Here is a 19,160-nt window from a genome sequence, read left to right as displayed (position 1 = left end):
AGACGAAGTTCCTGTCGCGAGTTTTTCCGGACCGTCGGGCCCTTTGGCGCTTATGTCATCACCAATCCGGGTTTCCCTGGGCGCGGGACAGACACGGGGAAGGTTCAAGGGAACGCGAACGAACCCTCCCCGTACTTTTATTTACTTCGTCCCCCAAGTTGAAAGACCAGCCAGTTCGTGGTCTGGAGGGTTTCACCTTCCGTTACTCCCTCTCCTCCCCATCATGTCCTCGGCTATGCAGCAGCGCAAGGCCGAGATCCTTGCCAAGAGAGCCAAACTCGCCGAACTGAAGCGGCAGAGAGAGCTGCGGCAGAAGGAATTCTCGCAAACCCGAGCTAACACCGGCGATGCTTCTGAGGTACAGAGACCCTTTCCCCTCACTTATGGTCGCCCATGTCGTCTGAAAAGGGCCAGCGCTTATGTCTACTTGTCTTTCTAGGTTGTCTCCCCCGCCCCCAGCCGCGCTGATAGTCGAGCTGAGCTCGATGATCTTATCTCACGTTTGGTTGACCGCCCGGGGTCGGCTTCCATCAGCCACGGGGCCGATGGCCTGTCACGGAAAGGAAGCAGGCCTAATTCAGTCCTGAGCGCTAGCCAACTCAGTGGCGACAACACGGAAGCATTCAGTCCAACTACGCGACCGCTTTCACAGTCAATTGCTGTTCAAACGGTCGGAACCGAGCCGTTTGTCGCGGCTCCTGAACCACAGCCCGCCCCTGAGCCCAAACCCGAAGTTGTCACATATAGTAAAGGAGTCCAGACGGACGACTTGAAACCATCAGGCGCCACAGAGTCAGACGATGAAGAGAACAATGGCAGCAAGAGAGATAGCGAACGCGACGAAGAAATCCGGAGGAAGCTCCGCAAAGAGATCGAAGAGGAGCTGCAGGCCACACAACAGCATGCTGACAATGAAGCCAGCGCCGAGGCCTTGAATATGCGTTACCCACTCCGTACATTAGATGATGACGAATTAAAGGCTGTCACGTCCTCTGAGGACTTTCTGGATTTCGTTGAACGATCAGCTAAAGTCATTGAACGGGCACTGGACGAGGAATACGACGTGCTGGCAGACTACGAGCTTGGAGGCGTGGATGGTGAACTAGAAGACGACGATGAACATGGACGGAAACGGCGCGGAATCAGGGAGGTCTGCCAGTTCTGGGACGAGCGATGGAGCAAGAAGCGTATGATCAGTGATCTTAGCTTTTCGCCAAAGGTTGGTCGCTTTTATCATCATTATGAGCTTCGCATTGAGATCTGACATCCCACAGTTCCCCGAACTTGTTCTGGCTGCATACACCAAGAACCCTTCTGCCCCTCATGAACCCGATGGTCTCGTCCAGATCTGGAACCAACACCTTCACTCCCGACCGGAGTATGTCTTTCATTCTACCTCCGACATCTTGGCCGCCAAATTCTCCCCATTCCACCCTAATCTCATTGTTGGCGGCTCGTACTCGGGGCAGGTACTGCTTTGGGATACTCGGTCGTCGCGCGCAGGCGGTGGCGCTCCCGTTCAGAAGACGCCGTTGACTGGCTCCGGGCATACTCACCCGGTCTACAGTATCTCCATCATCGGAACACAGAATGCCCATAACATTTTGACTGCATCAACAGATGGCGTAGTCTGTGGTTGGACGGTCGACATGCTTTCCCAGCCTCAGGAATACCTCGAACTATCGACTCCCCCACCCTCGAAAACAGAAGATCTTGCACCCACGACCATGTCATTCCCGCAGTCCGACCCCACATTCTTCATCGTTGGTACTGAGGAAGGAGGGATTTACCCCTGCCATCGTTACGATAGAGCCGGTGCTAAAGCTGGTACCGACCATCGCCTCGTGTATCGCGGTCATAAAGCCCCGATCATGTCCACTGCATTCCATCCCGCTCGCGGTCCAGTTGATCTGGGCGATCTCATGCTTAGCTCTAGTCTGGATTGGAGCGTGAGGCTCTGGCGCATCCGTCCGCCGGCCACGACTGCCCCTGCAACCTCTGCCATAGCCACAACTCAAGTCGTGGAGCCTATCCTTGACATTAATCGGGAGGATGTCGTGTATGACGCACGATGGTCCCCTCATCGCCCCGGTGTCTTCTCTCTCGTCGATGGTGCTGGAAACCTCGAAGTCTGGGACCTCTACACGGACACCGAAGTCCCCGTCGTGAAGACGACACCGTCCAAGGGCCGTGGAGGCATACTGACGAGAAGTCTCAACAAGGTAGCTTGGGAAGAGCGCGAGGGCAGGCGCATTGCAACGGGTGGACTCGACGGTGTGGTTACTGTCTTTGAAGTCGGAAAGGGTCTCAGCGGTACTCCGGAAGATGTGCCTGCCGATGAATGGGCGGGCATGAAGAAACTCGTTGGAAAGTTGGAACAACAGGACCGGAACAACTGATGCGCATTCAGCTCCTTTTGCGAAATGCAAAGGAACCAATGACCGTCTTGTGACTTCCCAGCGAACGAAGCGACAAGGTCGGTTTATCGTCTCCTTCGCTCAAGTCTGTCCTCGCCAGCCAACAATCCATCGATTGATCCATCCGAGGTGCTTTAGTCTTCTTCCCGATCTGTAACACATTTTGAGCGGCGCCGCTGTTTAGTTTATCATATACCCCGAGGCACCTCGTTGATGTATCTATATTTGTTCCAAGCTAGAGAAACGAAATGGGTTCGAATATTTCAGAGCCAGCCAACATTTGTACATACTACCTGCTCGACCGCAATGGTTCCTTTAATGGAGCCAGATGCCGTAAACGTATAGTAGGACGAGTACTACAGTGGACTAGAAAATAAGCGTGCAATCACGAGTCCCATGTGACCATCTTAGATGGAGACTTCAAATTCCTATCATTCCCGTCATCAAATCTCGACAATCTATCTATATACAGCATTCCATTCATTTATGACTTTTGACAGCCTCAATAACACCCTCCCCACCACCAGGCGGCTGATGGAAAACAATCTTCTCCAGACCAACAGAGTTAAGCAACTCACGCCATTGCTTCTCAGACCGCTCGAACGCGCCAACTTGGACCATCATCATGATACTCATGCACGCAGTGGGAAAATCACAGTGTCTATCCGGGATGATATACTCATTAATAATGAGGCGGGAATACCCCGGTTCCATAGCTTCGACAATATTGGTGAGGATTTGGCGGGCTTGCTCATCGGCCCAATCATGAAGGATCCAGTGCAGAAAATATGCCCGAGCACCTGCCGGCGAGATAGTTAGCGTCGGTGTGTTTTATCACGGTCTTGATTTGTGTGTGGATCATGGAGGCATCATACCTTTGACTGGCTGCGGAGTGAAGAAATCGTGAGACATCAGGTCAGTTCCTTTCGGGGGAGACTTGATACTCGATACGACGTGTGGCAGGTCTTGGAGGACGAGACGTCCGGGAAGGGTGGGGATTTTCTCGTTCAAGGCATGCAGGTAATGGCCCTCGCCTCCTCCGACGTCGACGAGGAGGATATTGTTCGCTGAGTCGTTGAAACCGTCGGTGATGGAGCTTTTGATGTCGAACCAGTCGGCCCAGTTCGGGGTTGTTTGCTGCTTCAGGGTCATCCATTGCTGGAAGTCCTTTGCCAGGGAGGGGTTGTGACCAAGCCATTCGAAGTAACTGAGCTCTGTGTTCATTGCGAGCTGGAAGGGTGTGTCTTTGGCGGATTTGGGAAATTGGTTGTTGTTATTGCGGAAGAACTCCGGGGCTCTCGTGGTACAGAAGTTGCCGATATCGAAGCTAGAGTGGGTATCAGATGAGGGTGTGCTGGCATGGTGGTGTGTCCGAGGGTCTTACCATGCTCGAGTTGTGGCTTCGAAGGTAGGCTCAGCCATTACCATTGTGAGAGGGGAAGGTTTGTATGATTGGACATCTTCTTCCAGAACGTAGCCAGAAGCTGCGAGTAGCCTCATGATTTGGTCTAGGTGGTGCCATGTCAGTATGCTTTATTCAGGATTTTGTCGGCATATGTGTTTGGCGCATGCCATGCTGCTGCATCTGCAAACTATTACGATCGACCCTTTCAGAGTGGGACCGCAGAGAAAAGAAGCGTGTATCCATCGCCGACCCACGAGTTCACATTTGATGAGGGCTAATATGGAGATTGATAAGATAAGGGAGATCTACCCACGAGAACTACACTTGCGCCGGATTCGCTGGCGATCTGCTGTGTGGTTGTTGCATGATTTTGGTTATCTCTGATAGTCTTGAAGACATCGAGCTGGACACCCATACGAAGTGCCATAAGAAGGACGGAATTCTTTCCATGCAAGTTAACGGGCATCACAACGGGAAATGGGCAGCATAATCCTGAAAACTCACCATAACAACATCCTGAATGACTGTCTCGGCTGGAGAGCCCAAGGCTGCCAGCAACCCCTGTGCGGCTTTGATGGCCTTGAACCGGGTGCTATCGTCGATTCCATCTCTGCTAGATTGGACGGCGCTTGTTAGCTCTGAGATCTGACTATCAAGAGACATTTTCTAGTCCGGCTCTTCGTGCTGTTTTGCTCGTTCTTGGTGGCTAGATGCAATATCCTGCAAGGACGGGTGAACATACAGGAGCCAACCTCAGATGTCGCGGATAGAGGGCTTTAGTATGATGAAAGGATAATCGGAACAAAAGCTGAGGAATTGCAAGCGTGGGGCCCCTGACTCGCGTGATGGAGGATACCCGAGAACGAATAGGATGGGAGATCGAGCCCGAGCACGATGTTAGCGTGCCTTAGTGGACACAAATCTGCCAGGAACTGGACACTCAGCGGCATAATATGTGGGCATAGTATCGGATCGAGGGTCGGTTCCAGAACCTGTGCAAGCCATCCGAAAGCCATGTGGGGATCGGCGGAGATTGAGTTTCGCGAATGATGCGAGAACCATCGATTTGGATACTCTTTTGCCCGTGGCACCAGCACGGCACACTCAACATTGCATTATGTAATTGACTGGATCCATCGTCCAAGAGTTTCAAAGACGGTCCCAGTGAAGCCGGATGCTCTCATTCCAAGGAACACGGCTTGAAGCTAACAGCTGTGGTCTTGGCCCTGTGCGCAATTAAAAGATGAAATTCCCTCACCCATTCAAGGTCCTCTTGCTTCGACAATAGTTGCAGGCTGCAGATGCGTGCAATTGTTGCAGTAGCAGCCTGGGACCTCCAATGGCAGATGAAAAGTCGAGTTTCAGGTGGCGATGAATGCACGATCTGATTCCGATGTCCCATACAACGGCGATGCGCTGATCGGCGTGTCCGTTGCGATTGCCGTTGTTCAGATCGTGGTGGTTATAGCACGCTTTTATACACGACGACGTCTGCAGCAGCTGGCCTTCGCTCTCGACGATTATCTGATTCTTCTGGCATTGGTACTTGCCTATCTTTCTGGTTACTACGGTTTTGTGCTTACATTTTTGCAGATCGCCAGCTTAGGCCAATCGGCTTTGTACATAATCTGTAAGTGGAAAATCTCGATAATGCGAGACCAAGCACTGACCGTTGGGTTTCTTTTCGCATAGTGGTCAAGCTCGCAGGAGTCGGACATCACATGGAATATGTCGAAGAGACGCCTGAAAAGCTGGTGATTTTGGAGAAGGTATAACCCTCTTGTTTGGTTGTTTACTCGGATATGCATGTCTAACATAATTCAGGGCCTGTACGCCAACGAGATTCTCGACTTCCCGTTTACGGTCACTCCAGCCAAAATATCCATTCTGGTCTTCTACCTCCGAATTTTCACCACTCGATCGTTCAAAATAATGGCCTATATAGTCGGTGCCATCGTACTCGGACACGGCCTCGGTATCCTATTTGCAGCCATCTTTCAGTGCTGGCCGATAGCATACGTCTGGGACAAAACCATCGAAGGAGGATCATGCTTCAATCAACTGGCCTTCTACCGCTACGTGTCACCGCCAAACATCTTGACAGACGTCCTCATCCTGATCATGCCATTGCCATATGTCTGGAAACTACATACGCGAAAAGGGCAGAAGTTAGCTTTAACAGGAGTATTCCTTCTCGGCAGTTTGTAAGAACTATATACTCCACCACCCCAACATCACCGGAATGAATTAACTCCCCACCAGAGGAACCGTAGCCAGTATCTTACGAATGACAATCTTCTTCCAAGAAAACGCCACGACCGACCCTACCTGTACGTCCCTTCCCCCGTTCCTAATCTACAAATAACCCTACTAACCACCTATTAAATACAATACAGGGACATCCACCAACCTCGGCATCTGGACCATCCTAGAAGGCGGCATCATCATCATCGCCGCCTGTCTCCCACCCATTTGGCCATTGATCATGCGCATCCTCCCTCAACAGCTACGCAGCAAGGGATCATCACAGACTCCGCAGCGCTACTACCAACGCCGCTACCCGACTAACCAGGCCAATGGCAAGACTCCGGAGGGCTTTTCTCGACTCGGAGATAACAGTCAGTCGCGCGGATCGCATGTCCCATCGCTGGGGAGTCAGACGATCGTGGCGCGTGAATCTGAGTATTATTCGGAGAATATCTCGTTGGAGGAGGCGGTGCATGGGTATAGGGTCGTGGAGAGGGAGGGGCCGTAGATTCTTTGATGTATGAAAGTATCATTGTTTTTGGGTGTTATGAGTTTAATGATGAAATCTGAACTGATTTATAGTGATATAGAAGTAAACACAATAGGAAACCCTCTACTTATTCTAGTAGCTGTATTAATGAGATTTTTATGAAAGATATATATGTATGAAGTTCACGTTCACGACTAACTCATGTGTGTGTGTGTGTGTGTGTTGGAGTTGTCTTCTGCATTGATTGTTTTGCTTTTGACATGTGTGTTATATTTGTTGGTATATTACTTGGGTGCTCAGACAATAGATCGTTTCCCAGCGCTGCCATGCTACTATGTATGTACTATCTCCCTACCCATTGATTCCCACAACCTCCCCTCCTAGAAGGAGGCTCTACCATAACAACAAACTCATTACTTAATTTTCGCTATAGAACAAAGCTGTTGAGCTTATCCAGATCAGAAGTACAAACGAAAAAAAAAAAAAAAAGAATGAGAGACCATGCGTACACAAGTCTCAGTGCTCATTACTCCACAGACTCTGAACTCGCCGAGCAAAGTAGTCCCGGTGCTCCATTTCCGTCGTATATTTTTGAGCAATTAATTCTGCCCGTTTATCGTACTCCGTCCATGTGGTCAAATGCTGCGTTTGCGCCATGAACATTGCCTGGTCCTCACTCTCTGACCTCCAGGGAGGTTTTACACACAACGAAATCCTCTCAACCTCCCTATCCCTCTGATACACTCTTTTATTAGCATTGATGTGATAGCCTTTGACGTTGTCGTAGTCGACACGTAGGGCCCACCAGATCTTCTTGTGGTTTCTTCCGGTGTCGTAGTTCCCATATATGCCAGAAACCAGGCTGTCATCCGCTCCGTGCAGCCCGAAGGTGTATAGAGCCACTCTAGAGTCTCTGATTAAGTCTTTTGTGAGGCCCAATGCTTCCTTCGCGTATGCTATCGGGAAGGGAATGTCGAGAATGATTTGCTCAGCCATGGTGGATCTTGGGGCGGATTATGGAGGAGCCAAGAAGGCTGCTTAATGTTTTCTGATGGTGAGTTAGCATAGCTGTGCTCGTTTGATTTCTGTGGGGCAAGGAATACACACCCAAACCCTGGTGGGCAAACTGATGCTTCAGCTAGTGTAACAGGAGTCTGGAGTAAATGGACTGCACGGAGATGGGAAAGATGTTGGCTGAGCAGGGGATATTGGGGGTGGGGGGCCAGCTGTTTATGTCTGGATCGACAGACAGCCTTGGATGTCTTCCGCTTCTATGCAGCCTAATCGTAGTAGGCAGCCTCGCATGCAATCCCAGCGCCTACTTCACCTACCTGACTGGCCCGGGCATACCGGCCTTGCACCCCCGTAGGTGGTAGTAGTGGGGGCCAAGCGCACATCCCTCCATTTACCACTCCTACTGACCATGACCATGTCATCCAAACAGTTCCAATTCGTCGAGTAGTATTTCCTTACTTGAACTCATGGATTGTTGGGTTCGTACGGCTGGAAGATCACTATCGCGGGATTGCATACATCGAGCTTAGCGTAATACTTATCAGAGAAGAAAAAGAAATTATTTAGAATTACTCTATTTATTATTACTACTACTGCTGCTTTATTAACTTACACGGGTAGCAGAGTATTCAATAGCTGGAAAACTAGTATTAGTCTGGGGACTCTATATACATCTTTGATAATCTTACAGGTCATATTGGATGAGTGACATCTGTCATGGTCAGAATACTATAATATCTTCTGTCCAATTATGCATCTCCTTCTCATGGACAAAAATCTGACAACTTGTGATACTTTGATAGTGGAAAGTAAGAAGATTGAAGATTATTACCTTTTCTATTATAATTCGCGATATATGGTGTCATTAATGGCTGCGGTAGACTACAGTATAAGGCCCATATCCTGCAGAAACTTACTTCGATTGGCTGCTCAGTAGACCCTTATTCCATCAGTTCACGACCCCGCACACTGGGTATGAGCCAATGAAAGCTGCCCTGATGCAGGCTGATAAGCAGCTACTATGTATCTAATAGAAAGAATAATCAAGAAGGAAAACTCCCTGAGCTAAGTAGAGCCTGATAAAAGATTTAAAGCATGACCAGTAATTTGATGATGATGATAAAGGCTCCGGTAATCCGAAGTAGACACCTTGAATATCTTTAGAGAGAAAAACTATGTATTTATAAGCGAAAAAATAGAAATAAAATAATACGCTCTAGTACAGGTCCTTTGTTCACATCAGAAAATCCCTTAACCACGAGCCCTAATTCACGCTGGCTGCTCTATGCACCCTCTAAAAAGAGAAAATCTAAGTATCATGGAAAACCATTTTATTACTTACTACCTAATATTTCTTTGATCTGGTTTAATAATATGTATACCAGTTAAGCTAAGCTAACAGGGACAGGAAAGTGATCCTAGGGTTTTGATAATCAGTTCATCCGGCATATAGCACACATAATATTATCTTTAAGAAATTTCCCATAGTCCTCCTTGGTGTAGTTAGTCACATCAAAGCTAGCAAGCTGCTGCATGTAATACTCTGGTGAATGCTTATTCAGTGCTCTCCTGTTCAGAGTCGCTGTCGTCGGACAACTGGTCAAAATTTCAACAGCGGCGAGCCATCATTTAAAGATATAGAGCAACAAGCAGTAGAAATGGTTTTTGACGAGAAGAAACGCTCTTGCTTAAGGTCTCTCTGTAGTACTCGATGTCTCGCCGATTTGGGCAGCCCATCTGCCGTCTTCTAGTCTAAAGTAGTATTATATGCATGGCTCAGGTGTGCTTATAGTAGTAGTATATATAAAGTCAACTAACCTCGATTTTAATAATACTGGAGAATGAATTGGTCATTGATGACAGATCACAGTAAGGTGAAATTTCAATGGAAACACATCTCTCTCACCTAAACCGTCTTTTAAGTAAGCGTCATATTTATATACGAAATCCTGTTACATGCCCGGCTCAGTTTGAGATGACTTATAAGTATACTACACACCACCCCTTACGTAGTAGTGCCCTCTTTAGATTCTTATTATGCTATAGTGCAATCACACTTAATCCAGAATACTACTACTCCTCGACGAGGATTTTCAAGATTCATGATGGGGCTAGTACAACTAGTAAATTCGATCAATGCTGCACGTTCATTTTCATTACTGATCTTGAGTCGTCATCATGAATAATGATATAACTATGTATATCTTCTTTGATTCTAATATGGCCTTGCCGTATATAACCAGAAACGGTAATTAATAAGTATAGCGAAATCCGACCTGCAACGCTTTTATTAATAGGGAAATTTTTATCAATAGCCTCATAAGCAAGACATACCATATTCTGGATAAGCTTTCCCTTGTGCTTTTGCTGCCGATTGAGGTGCCAGAAAAACAAGGTGAAAACACATACTAGAGCTATCATTAGGATATGGGATCTTTTTATCGATTAGTAAATCGGTCATTACTTTTTTTTTTCTTTTTTGTTTTTCTTGGGGTGGGCTTACCCGATAGACACCCACACTGCCGTCTCATATCGTGGTGCTTCCTGCTGTCGTACAATGTAGCTACCCGCAACACCGCCCAGGCCATTACAGGCTGACACTGCCGCCGCTGTGGTCGCGCGGTTCCATTGGCCAACCACGTTGTTCGCCATGAAGGCGTTCAGAGCTGCCCAATTGGAGACGTATGCTCCTGTCGCGAGGAACGTTCCTATGTATCGGACGGTGACTTGCGTGGATGACGGGAGGCCGAACATGAGGAACCCGGCGATGAGGCAGAGGGCGTTGAAGGCGATGAGGGGGCCGCGGATGCGGAGTCTGTCTCCGACGAAGGAGGTGAAGATGACGGGGATGACAGCCCAGTAGTATGGCTAGTAATAGGAAGCTATTAGTATCTGGCTCATGTATAGGGGATATACAGGTGATGGTATTACCGGCGTGGATAGGAGAATTGAAGCGTTGCTCGAGAACCCCATGCCATCCTCGAGAATCATGGGGAGGAAATAGTTCAACGCAGTTGATACCAGGTTCAACAGGAAGTACATGCATGCGAAGCCGTACAGTTTTGGGTCGGCGAAGGGTGCGAGAACCTTGCGCCATGAGAACGGGTCCGGGACGATATCATCGCGGTCTGCCTTGATGCGCTGAGCAGCGACACGGGCCTCCAGCTCGGACATGAAGCAAAAGCTGCGATGCGCATTCTCTGGAAAGTCGATGATCCACCAGTAGGTGGCTATTCCAATGACACAGCTAATGAGGCCCTGCACGAGGTACATCCAGCGCCAGCCTTGCATGCCTGCTTTTCCATCCAACAATTCTAGTCCGTAGTTCACGATGTAACCTGTCGCGAGTCCGATGACTTCACCCGACTGCATCAGGGCGAATCGCAGCTGCTGCTCCCGCCGCGGGTACCAGGCGCTGATGAGATAGGTCAGACCCGGGTAAATTCCCGACATGGACATACCCAGGAGCACGCGGAGGGCGATCATCTCCTTCCAGGTGTGAATGAAGGCCGTGCACATTGTGATCAGTCCGAAGGCGAAGGCGATGCATGCGAACCAGATGCGTGGCCCGACCCAGCGGACTGCGATGGTCGACGGCAGCTGGAAGACGATACTGGCGATGGTGAAGATGAAGACTGAGACGGAGTATCGCGTGCCAACTAGATCAAGGTCGTCGGGCATGCTGGTAACCGAGGCTGATGACAAGATGCCGGAATCAAGCAGATTGAGACTGCACAAGATACCGGCAATGGTGCAGAGGCGCAAATCGGTCTTCCATCGGATTCGAGTCTCGAGAGCCTTCAATTCTTCCGGGTCGAGATCCGCGTAACCTTGGGCTTCCCGCGTGCTTTCGACCTTACCATGGTGGCTCTCAACGACAACCGTCTCGGAATAATTGGGGTCCATGATGCACACGCGAACGATCGAAGAACAGATGCGACAGTCGCGAGCGTAGTGGCATATTCTGAGGCAGACGTTGAGCTACGTTTCTGAGGGGGAAGAGTTGGCAGCAGCCAGCTTATCTATCATGACTCCTCCACTTTTAGTTTTCAGCGGGATTTGGACAGCTTGCGACCCATGCATAACTCCGTTCGCTAGTCGTTCTTCAACCTGGACGGCCCTGCAAAATTTGTCCCCATCTAGGGCATCCATTGGCTAGGATAAGCCGGGAGATCTCCGAAGGAGAGCTGGGCCCTCGTAGCGCCCGACGCTGCATTGGAAGTCGCGGGGCATTAATCAATCGCGATTGCGACTAGTGATGGCGAGGGCAGACAGCCATGCTGATCGGTGGCGGTTTAATATCTAGCTGATGAAGCTGATGAGATTGTTTGCGTGGATGCTGCAAGAAGCCAATCGAAGCATGACTTGGTAGACTTTTGCTTTTGTTTAGCGACTGACACATGACACTGTAGGAGAAGCAATCATAATGCAGAACAAGCTCCAGTGGGGAGTGTATATCTTGAATATGTCCGAGTGACTATGAGTGGAGTAGCAGTTGTCCTCTTACTGTAGTCTAGACTACTAAGTTGTAGTTATGGCGAGCTGATTAGAAATCGATGGTTGGATAAGCAGATCCCGAGCTGAAGTGCGCATCAAGAATGCAACCAGCGACGAGCAGGAAACTATTTCCATGGTGAGACAACTTCTGCATGGTCCAGATAGAAACAAGCATACAAACATTATATTTAGTTACGTCATTGACGTGATTGAATTTCTGGAAGCAGCAGAATAAATTGCTTCTTTGACATGTATAAAAAGGTAAAGTCCTGCCTGAGGTTGGGGATCCGCATGATCCCTGCTTGGATTGGAATTCATTGAGAGTTAAACACTCAGCAATTCTTCTACACCCAGTTTATCTCTGCTATCTGTCTAACCATTATCCACTATCTATAAATTCCTCCAAGGATCGCCTCTCCATTCCAGTTGATTATTTGCTCCTCTCTCAATGGCTCACGGGGAACTCCATGGGTCCATCTGGCCCCCCCGCGTCTTCTCTCGTCAAGCCTGCGACCCACGCCGGTTCTTTCGGGCGAAGGGAGCCAAACAGCTCCGTGAGGAGATCCATGGGTTGAAAAGGAAGGGGACCTAAACACCTGCGATAGCCACGCTGCTGATTCTGACTGACTGATCGTCTGTCCTCTCCATTCCCCCCTGATTCTGCCATATAGAAAGATGGCTCTCTCCTCCTGATATTCATTCAGTTCTCTCACTCTCTCGACTTGCACTTGTGACTGCGCGATCCTGTGTACCCATACCTGCTGGCTGTGACTGATCCAATCTTCCCTTTTCACCGCCGCAGCTTTTCTCCCCCCCCCCCCCCCCCCAATTCAGCTGTCGACAGAGCTCCCCTCTTAAATCAACTTGCAGCTGCCACCTCAGCAGTACCTTCAGGCGACTTGCGCAACCCAGTCTCCTTTCTTCCCCTCCAAGATGGTCGCACTCATCCCCCCTCCTGAGCCCCGCACCCTGCTGCCACCTCTACTCGCCTGTCTTCCTACGGCTTTCGTATCGCCTCAACCCCCTCCGGCTCTGCTACCCCTCCTGTCTCCCATTCTACGTCAACGGGTTAAGATTCTAAGCTCAGTATCTGCCTCACCCACCGAATCATGGCTTCGACTGCTGTGCTGGGATGCCGGACAGGCGGAGCGCCTCCAAACATTGGTGGATGGCGCAACCTTTGAGCCACACCCAGTGTCAGGCGAGATTGAGCTCCCCGACGAGCTCCCCGTCAGGTACATGCGTGTGGACGAGGAGACCCTCCGGTCGCGCGTGATACTTCCCGAATTCAGTTTGAAAGTTATCTACCTCTGGTGCCCCGACGATCAGGAAGGCGGGGGCCCCGCGTGGCGGGTAGCAGAATTGTTGCCGCAAGAGGGCAACGTCGACGACGGTGAAGACTGGTCTGTGTCTATCGGAGAGGCCAACGCTCGCCAGAAAGACCGCCTGCTAGAAGATGCCCTGAAAGCTGGTGAAGCTGCTGACCAGGCAAAGAACCAGAAGGAGGAGGAGGAGGAAGATGATGACGATGACTACTGGGCTCAATATGATGCTACCCCTGGAAGAACACCTGCCAACAAGACACCCGCTCCGAACGCCGTTTCATCCCTGCAGCAGTCGGAAGCGGATTACTTTTCCCGCTACGGTGATGTACAGCCTGCCATGGATAATCATGATCCCGAGGAAGACCAACCCGAGGTCGGACCCTCCTCCCTCAATGGCGATATGCTGGCCAAATTGCTTCAGCGACAATTCAATGGAGACGAAGCTGACAAGCCGACCAATACTTCAAATGGTGTTGCTACCAATGGAGATCATGCTGGTCTAAACCACCCTCGACCCTCCTCCATCTCGTCTGCGAGCTCCGAAGCCGTGGCCCGACTCGAACAAGAGGCGGAGAACCAGTCGGCATATGAAGTGGGCGTCAAGCAGCACATTGGCTCGAGCATCAAGGGTCTGTTCCGACTGGCCAAAGCTACGGGCATCTCGCGCAGTGACTTCCAGTCACTTGTCAAGACGGAACTCGAATTACTGAATGTGTCGGATGACGATTGAAATAGGTGAATTTGGGGTTGTTTTTCTTTCTTCATTTTCTCAAATTGTATATACTGCATGCGGTCATGTTCAGCGTTGAGGTGCATTGATTTGGCATTGGATATCCCCGGGTAGTTTTGAGGAATACGTTGATCGGGTTCATCAGCACCATCATGATAACATTATATAATAGCTCAAATCCAAATATTGAATTTCCAACGGATAATGACGATCAAACCCTGGAGGCAGAACCACACAAAGCGCTGAAGTACACGTGTTTCATCGCGCGATGTTTCCCATAAATTGGCCCTGGACGGGGGCTTGTTTCAAGTTCGGACCAACGCCTTGTTCCGTTCCGCAAGCGTTTGGGAGGCCAGAAAGACACGCAATCCGCCCCCATCGGCAACAAGAAACCGCCCCCCTCTTGCTGCTGCGGCTGTGACCATTAAGTATATTCATCCCTCCGGTCTATCATGTTCTTTTCCTGACTGGCTTTTTCTTGCTTTTTTTGTAAGTAGCCCTCCTACAAAGGCACCAGCATGCGAATGCTTTCCTGCCCGCTCCGTCCAGCTTGCTGATCTGTTCCCCCCGTATGCGGCTTCTAGAAGTCCATTAGGTGTCTTTCGTTCGTTCCTTTTTCTTGACCACACTACCTAATCATGTCTTCATCTCCTTCGCCCTCTCTTCGCAAGAGGGGCGGCAAGAAGGAGAGTACTCCCGTTCCTGCGGATAAATTCTCTTCTCCTTTGTCCAAAGCGACTGCTCCTCGTTCGGAATGGGATTACTGGCTGGCCATTTCCATTCTGACCGTGCTTGCATTCGTCACCCGTTTCTACAAGATTTCTTACCCCAACGAGGTCGTTTTTGATGAGGTGCATTTTGGAAAGGTAGGCTTGCAATCAATTGATCGTTATGAAGCTCCATCATGGCGGGTTGCTGACAGGAATCTGCTCTAGTTTGCCTCGTACTACCTCCAGCGCACTTACTTCTTCGATGTCCACCCTCCGTTCGGCAAGCTCCTTTTCGCCTTCATGGGCTGGCTGGTCGGTTATGATGGCCACTTCCTCTTCGATAACATTGGTGATTCCTACATTGAACACCAGGTCCCCTACGTGGCTCTTCGGGCTATGCCGGCCGCGCTCGGTGCCCTGACTGTTCCCGTTGTGTTCCTGATCATGTGGGAATCTGGATATTCGCTGCCTGCTTGTGTTTTGTCCGCTGGTCTTGTCCTGTTTGACAATGCCCATGTCGGAGAAGACCGTTTGATCCTTTTGGATGCCTCGTTGGTCCTGACCATGGCCCTGAGCATCCTCTGCTATGTCCGCTTCTACAAGCTGCGTCATGAGCCATTCGGACGGAAATGGTGGAAGTGGCTGCTCCTGACCGGTGTGTCGCTTAGCTGCGTCATCTCCACCAAGTACGTCGGTGTCTTCACTTTCGTCACCATCGGTTCCGCCGTCATGGTTGATCTGTGGAACCTCTTGGATATCCGCCGTCGTGGCGGTGCTCTCACCATGTCCCAGTGGGGCCAGCACTTCGTTGCTCGCGCTTTTGCCCTGATCATTGTGCCCTTCTTCTTCTATCTGTTCTGGTTCCAAGTCCACTTTGCCATCCTCACCCGCTCCGGCCCCGGCGATGATTTCATGACCCCCGAGTTCCAGGAAACTCTCAGCGACAATGTGCTGAGCGCGCAGTCTGTCGGTATTGAATACTACGACACCATTACCATGAAGCACAAGGATACCAAGGTCTATCTTCACAGCCACCTCGAGAGGTATCCCCTTCGGTACGATGATGGACGTATCTCCAGTCAGGGCCAGCAGGTTACCGGATACCCTTACAACGACACCAACAACCAGTGGCAGATCATCCCCACGGTGCCTCTGGATGTAACGGATACCAGCGGACACAAGGTGCGCAACGGTGATGTTGTTCAGCTCCGCCACATGGGCACAGACACGATCCTGCTCACCCACGATGTTGCCTCTCCCTACTACCCGACCAACCAGGAGTTCACCACTGTCTCCCATGAGATTGCCAACGGTGACCGACACAACGACACGCTGTTCGAGATTAAGATCGAGAATGGCAAGCCTGGTCAGGAATTCCGCACTCTGTCTAGCCACTTCAAGCTGATCCATATGCCCACCCGTGTGGCCATGTGGACTCACACCACGCCGCTGCCCGACTGGGCCTTCAAGCAAGCCGAGATCAACGGCAACAAGAATATCCTTCAGACCAGCAACTTGTGGTTCGTTGAGTCGATTGAGTCCTTGGAAGAGGACAGTCCCCGTCTGGTCAAGGAAGAGCGCCAGGTCAAGCACCTGCCCTTCTTCCGCAAGTACCTTGAACTGCAGCGTGCCATGTTCTTCCATAACAATGCCCTGACCAGCAGCCACCCGTACGCGAGTGAACCCTTCCAGTGGCCTTTCCTGCTCCGCGGTGTCAGCTTCTGGACCAAGAACGACACCCGGGAGCAGATCTACTTCCTTGGTAACCCGGTCGGATGGTGGATCGCCAGCAGTCTGTTGGCCGTGTTCGCCGGTGTCATCGGTGCTGATCAGCTGTCTCTGCGTCGCGGTGTCGATGCCGTGGAGGAGAGTAAGTGAAATTCCTTGTGACCCCAGCAAGCAGCTACTAACGCGTGACAGTTTGGGGCCAAGGCTCTCGTTCCCGTCTGTACAACAGCATGGGATTCTTGTTCCTGTGCTGGGCCGCTCACTACTTCCCCTTCTGGCTGATGGGCCGTCAGCGTTTCTTGCACCACTACCTTCCCGCTCATCTTGCTTCCGCTCTTGTGGCTGGTGCCTTGATCGAGTTCATCTTCAACCTGGAGCCGCTCTCGGTTATCCAGCGTGTTCGTTCCGAGGACGACCCGTCGGGCAAGGCCAAGGCGTCGGCTTCGGTTGGACGCTTCGTTACTGCCAAGGAACGTATGGGCACCAAGTCACTCATTGCGGGCTGGGCCGCGACCCTGGTCATCCTGGCTGGCACGATCTACGGATTCGTCTTCTACGCCCCGTTGACCTACGGCACCCCGGGTCTGGATGTGCCGGGTATCCTTGCCCGCAAGTGGCTGGGCTACGACCTGCACTTTGCCAAATAGATGAATGGCGGTTGATTAAGCCTGCAGTTGGCAGGAAAGAAGAGTATGTAGAGTTGGTGAACTCCGGTTTTGGCCGGGGTAGGCGTTCTGTAAGATATAATAGGTGTCTTGGGGTCAGATTCTTACGTCCATCCAGAACCGCCCCTTGGCCTGACTGGATGATTTTGCTCGATTTCTGAGTTCTCCCTGTTGATATAGCGAATGTTATGCATCTAAACTCCTTACTATCTTCAGTATTGATCATACGGATTCACACTACCATAATTCTACTTGAGGAAGCTCCACTGATCTCATCACTCATAATAGTATTCAGTGATCTATACAAACATTCAAAAAAAAACTCAAACCAAACGCCAATACACAATACAAATCTCATCTAGCAGTTCCAAACAAACAAATATAACATCTAATAAGCCATGCGCTTCCCAATCTCACTCTCCCAATTCCTGGACTTCTCAAACCCATTCGACGCAGTCTGAAAGTCCACCATAGCCTGATACACCTCCTGCTCACTGTTCAGGACAAACGGGCCATACTGCACGACCTTCTGATCCAACGGCTGACCCGCCACCAAGATGAACCTTCCTTCCTCATCCGCATTCTCCGGCACCGACGCCTCGACATAATCTCCCTGCTGCTCAAACACCACATTATGAAACTCCTTAATCGTCTTCGTCTCCCCACCAGACCCGAAAATCGTCTTCCCAGCCAAGGTATACGCAAACGCATTCCACCCAACCGGCAACACCTGCTTGACCCGACCACCCGGCTTGACCGTCATGTCCAACAACCAAACAGGCGTATACGCCAGATCCCTTACGGAATCCACTCCATGCGACTGACCCGAGATGACCTTCACCGTGACGCGCCCATCATCCGCCTTCGCAATGGGGATCTCCGACGCCCGCAGATCGCGGTACCGCGGCTCGCACATCTTCAATTCCTTGGGCAGGTCCACCCACAGCTGCATGCCCACGTTGGGACTCCCATCGGGATTCTCGTGCGGCATCTCCGCGTGCATGATTCCCCGGCCGGCGGTCATGAATTGTAGGTCTCCGGGGCCGATCGTGCCCCGGTTTCCGGCGAAGTCTTCGTGGTCCACACCGCCCGAGAGGAGGTACGTGATGGTCTCCTGCCCGCGGTGTGGGTGGTCGGGGAATCCGGCGCCTTTGCCGATCGTGAAGTGGTCCAGCATGAGGAAGGGACTGAAGTTGCGCAGGTTGCGTGTGCCGATGGAGCGGCGGACGCGCGCGCCGGCGCCTTCGGCTTGTTCGATGGCGAGGAAGGCTTGGCGGATGGCGCGGGGGACGGACATGTTGGATGGATTTGTGGTGGTGGTGGTGGTGGTGGTAGATGTAGTAGTAGTAAAGTATCTAGTGAACTGGTTGAAGAAAGTAGATGTATTGCAAGTCAAGACAATAGCAATGATAGCGATGAAAAACGAAACGAGGAGTTTCATGTGGTCCTGTGAACGGCCTTTTATAACCTTGTCAGGGAGGGTAATGCGAATGATATAGAAGGTGCTGGCTACGATGGGATAGGATAGAACTTGGGGTTTAGTCAACTTCTTATAATGATTTGGGTAAGCTGATGATTCGATTTAGTTTAAAACTAGGTTAGTTAGCTCAGCTTAGCTTAGCATAAAGTAAGTAATCATAATCAGAATGATTCTTTTTGGCTGGTGGGGGTAAAAGGAAAGTCAATTGTGGGGGAGAGAGAAAATAGTATTACTACGTTCTTCGTAACCAGAAGTAATGCTGGATGTTGCCCATGGGTCGCGTTCTTACAAAGATTGCCGTCAGCAGTTTTAGCGCCATTATTCAGGGCTGACTCAGTGGGGTCAGTGCAGCTGAGCTGGGCTGTCTTTCTTTTTTCCGTGGACGGATGAATTGGGGGGTTAGTTAGTCAGTTCTTCATAATGACGGTTAACTAGTCAGTCATGATTGATTG

The 19,160-nt window shown here is 50.6% G+C and overlaps 8 protein-coding genes across 8 annotated transcripts; 4 read left to right on the top strand and 4 right to left on the bottom strand.

Annotated features, from left to right (window-relative positions):
• Window positions 1-52: 52 nt before the first annotated feature.
• Window positions 53-2,399, top strand: AKAW2_70676A (putative dynein intermediate chain; the record flags this gene model as incomplete). The annotated part of the gene is made up of 3 exons (XM_041683285.1): window positions 53-358; window positions 440-1,219; window positions 1,275-2,399. The coding sequence occupies 3 exons, from the start codon at window positions 53-55 to the stop codon at window positions 2,397-2,399; spliced, it is 2,211 nt and encodes a 736-aa protein (XP_041547561.1).
• Window positions 2,400-2,897: 498 nt separating this feature from the next.
• Window positions 2,898-4,485, bottom strand: AKAW2_70677S (uncharacterized protein; the record flags this gene model as incomplete). Its single annotated transcript, XM_041683284.1, has 5 exons — window positions 2,898-3,217; window positions 3,293-3,744; window positions 3,802-3,925; window positions 4,132-4,264; window positions 4,327-4,485. 5 exons carry the CDS (start codon window positions 4,483-4,485, stop codon window positions 2,898-2,900), a joined length of 1,188 nt encoding a protein of 395 aa, XP_041547560.1.
• Window positions 4,486-5,193: 708 nt separating this feature from the next.
• On the top strand, window positions 5,194-6,577 carry AKAW2_70675A (uncharacterized protein; the record flags this gene model as incomplete). The annotated part of the gene is made up of 6 exons (XM_041683283.1): window positions 5,194-5,364; window positions 5,416-5,452; window positions 5,515-5,591; window positions 5,647-6,026; window positions 6,085-6,152; window positions 6,219-6,577. The coding sequence occupies 6 exons, from the start codon at window positions 5,194-5,196 to the stop codon at window positions 6,575-6,577; spliced, it is 1,092 nt and encodes a 363-aa protein (XP_041547559.1).
• A 498-nt stretch (window positions 6,578-7,075) lies between these two features.
• On the bottom strand, window positions 7,076-7,555 carry AKAW2_70674S (uncharacterized protein; the record flags this gene model as incomplete). Its single annotated transcript, XM_041683282.1, has 1 exon — window positions 7,076-7,555. The coding sequence occupies one exon, from the start codon at window positions 7,553-7,555 to the stop codon at window positions 7,076-7,078; it is 480 nt and encodes a 159-aa protein (XP_041547558.1).
• A 2,270-nt stretch (window positions 7,556-9,825) lies between these two features.
• AKAW2_70673S (putative MFS transporter) lies at window positions 9,826-11,479 on the bottom strand (the record flags this gene model as incomplete). Its single annotated transcript, XM_041683281.1, has 4 exons — window positions 9,826-9,849; window positions 9,908-10,007; window positions 10,077-10,441; window positions 10,505-11,479. The coding sequence occupies 4 exons, from the start codon at window positions 11,477-11,479 to the stop codon at window positions 9,826-9,828; spliced, it is 1,464 nt and encodes a 487-aa protein (XP_041547557.1).
• Window positions 11,480-13,003: 1,524 nt separating this feature from the next.
• Window positions 13,004-14,125, top strand: AKAW2_70672A (uncharacterized protein; the record flags this gene model as incomplete). The annotated part of the gene is made up of 1 exon (XM_041683280.1): window positions 13,004-14,125. One exon carries the CDS (start codon window positions 13,004-13,006, stop codon window positions 14,123-14,125), a length of 1,122 nt encoding a protein of 373 aa, XP_041547556.1.
• A 638-nt stretch (window positions 14,126-14,763) lies between these two features.
• On the top strand, window positions 14,764-17,210 carry pmt4 (dolichyl-phosphate-mannose-protein mannosyltransferase; the record flags this gene model as incomplete). The annotated part of the gene is made up of 3 exons (XM_041683279.1): window positions 14,764-14,991; window positions 15,061-16,705; window positions 16,756-17,210. 3 exons carry the CDS (start codon window positions 14,764-14,766, stop codon window positions 17,208-17,210), a joined length of 2,328 nt encoding a protein of 775 aa, XP_041547555.1.
• Window positions 17,211-17,616: 406 nt separating this feature from the next.
• Window positions 17,617-18,669, bottom strand: AKAW2_70670S (pirin family protein; the record flags this gene model as incomplete). The annotated part of the gene is made up of 1 exon (XM_041683277.1): window positions 17,617-18,669. One exon carries the CDS (start codon window positions 18,667-18,669, stop codon window positions 17,617-17,619), a length of 1,053 nt encoding a protein of 350 aa, XP_041547554.1.
• Window positions 18,670-19,160: the final 491 nt, after the last annotated feature.

Source organism: Aspergillus luchuensis, chromosome 7, assembly GCF_016861625.1.
Source record: "Aspergillus luchuensis IFO 4308 DNA, chromosome 7, nearly complete sequence".
Classification (NCBI taxonomy): domain Eukaryota; kingdom Fungi; phylum Ascomycota; class Eurotiomycetes; order Eurotiales; family Aspergillaceae; genus Aspergillus; species Aspergillus luchuensis.
This window is presented reverse-complemented; position numbering and strand designations above follow the sequence as displayed.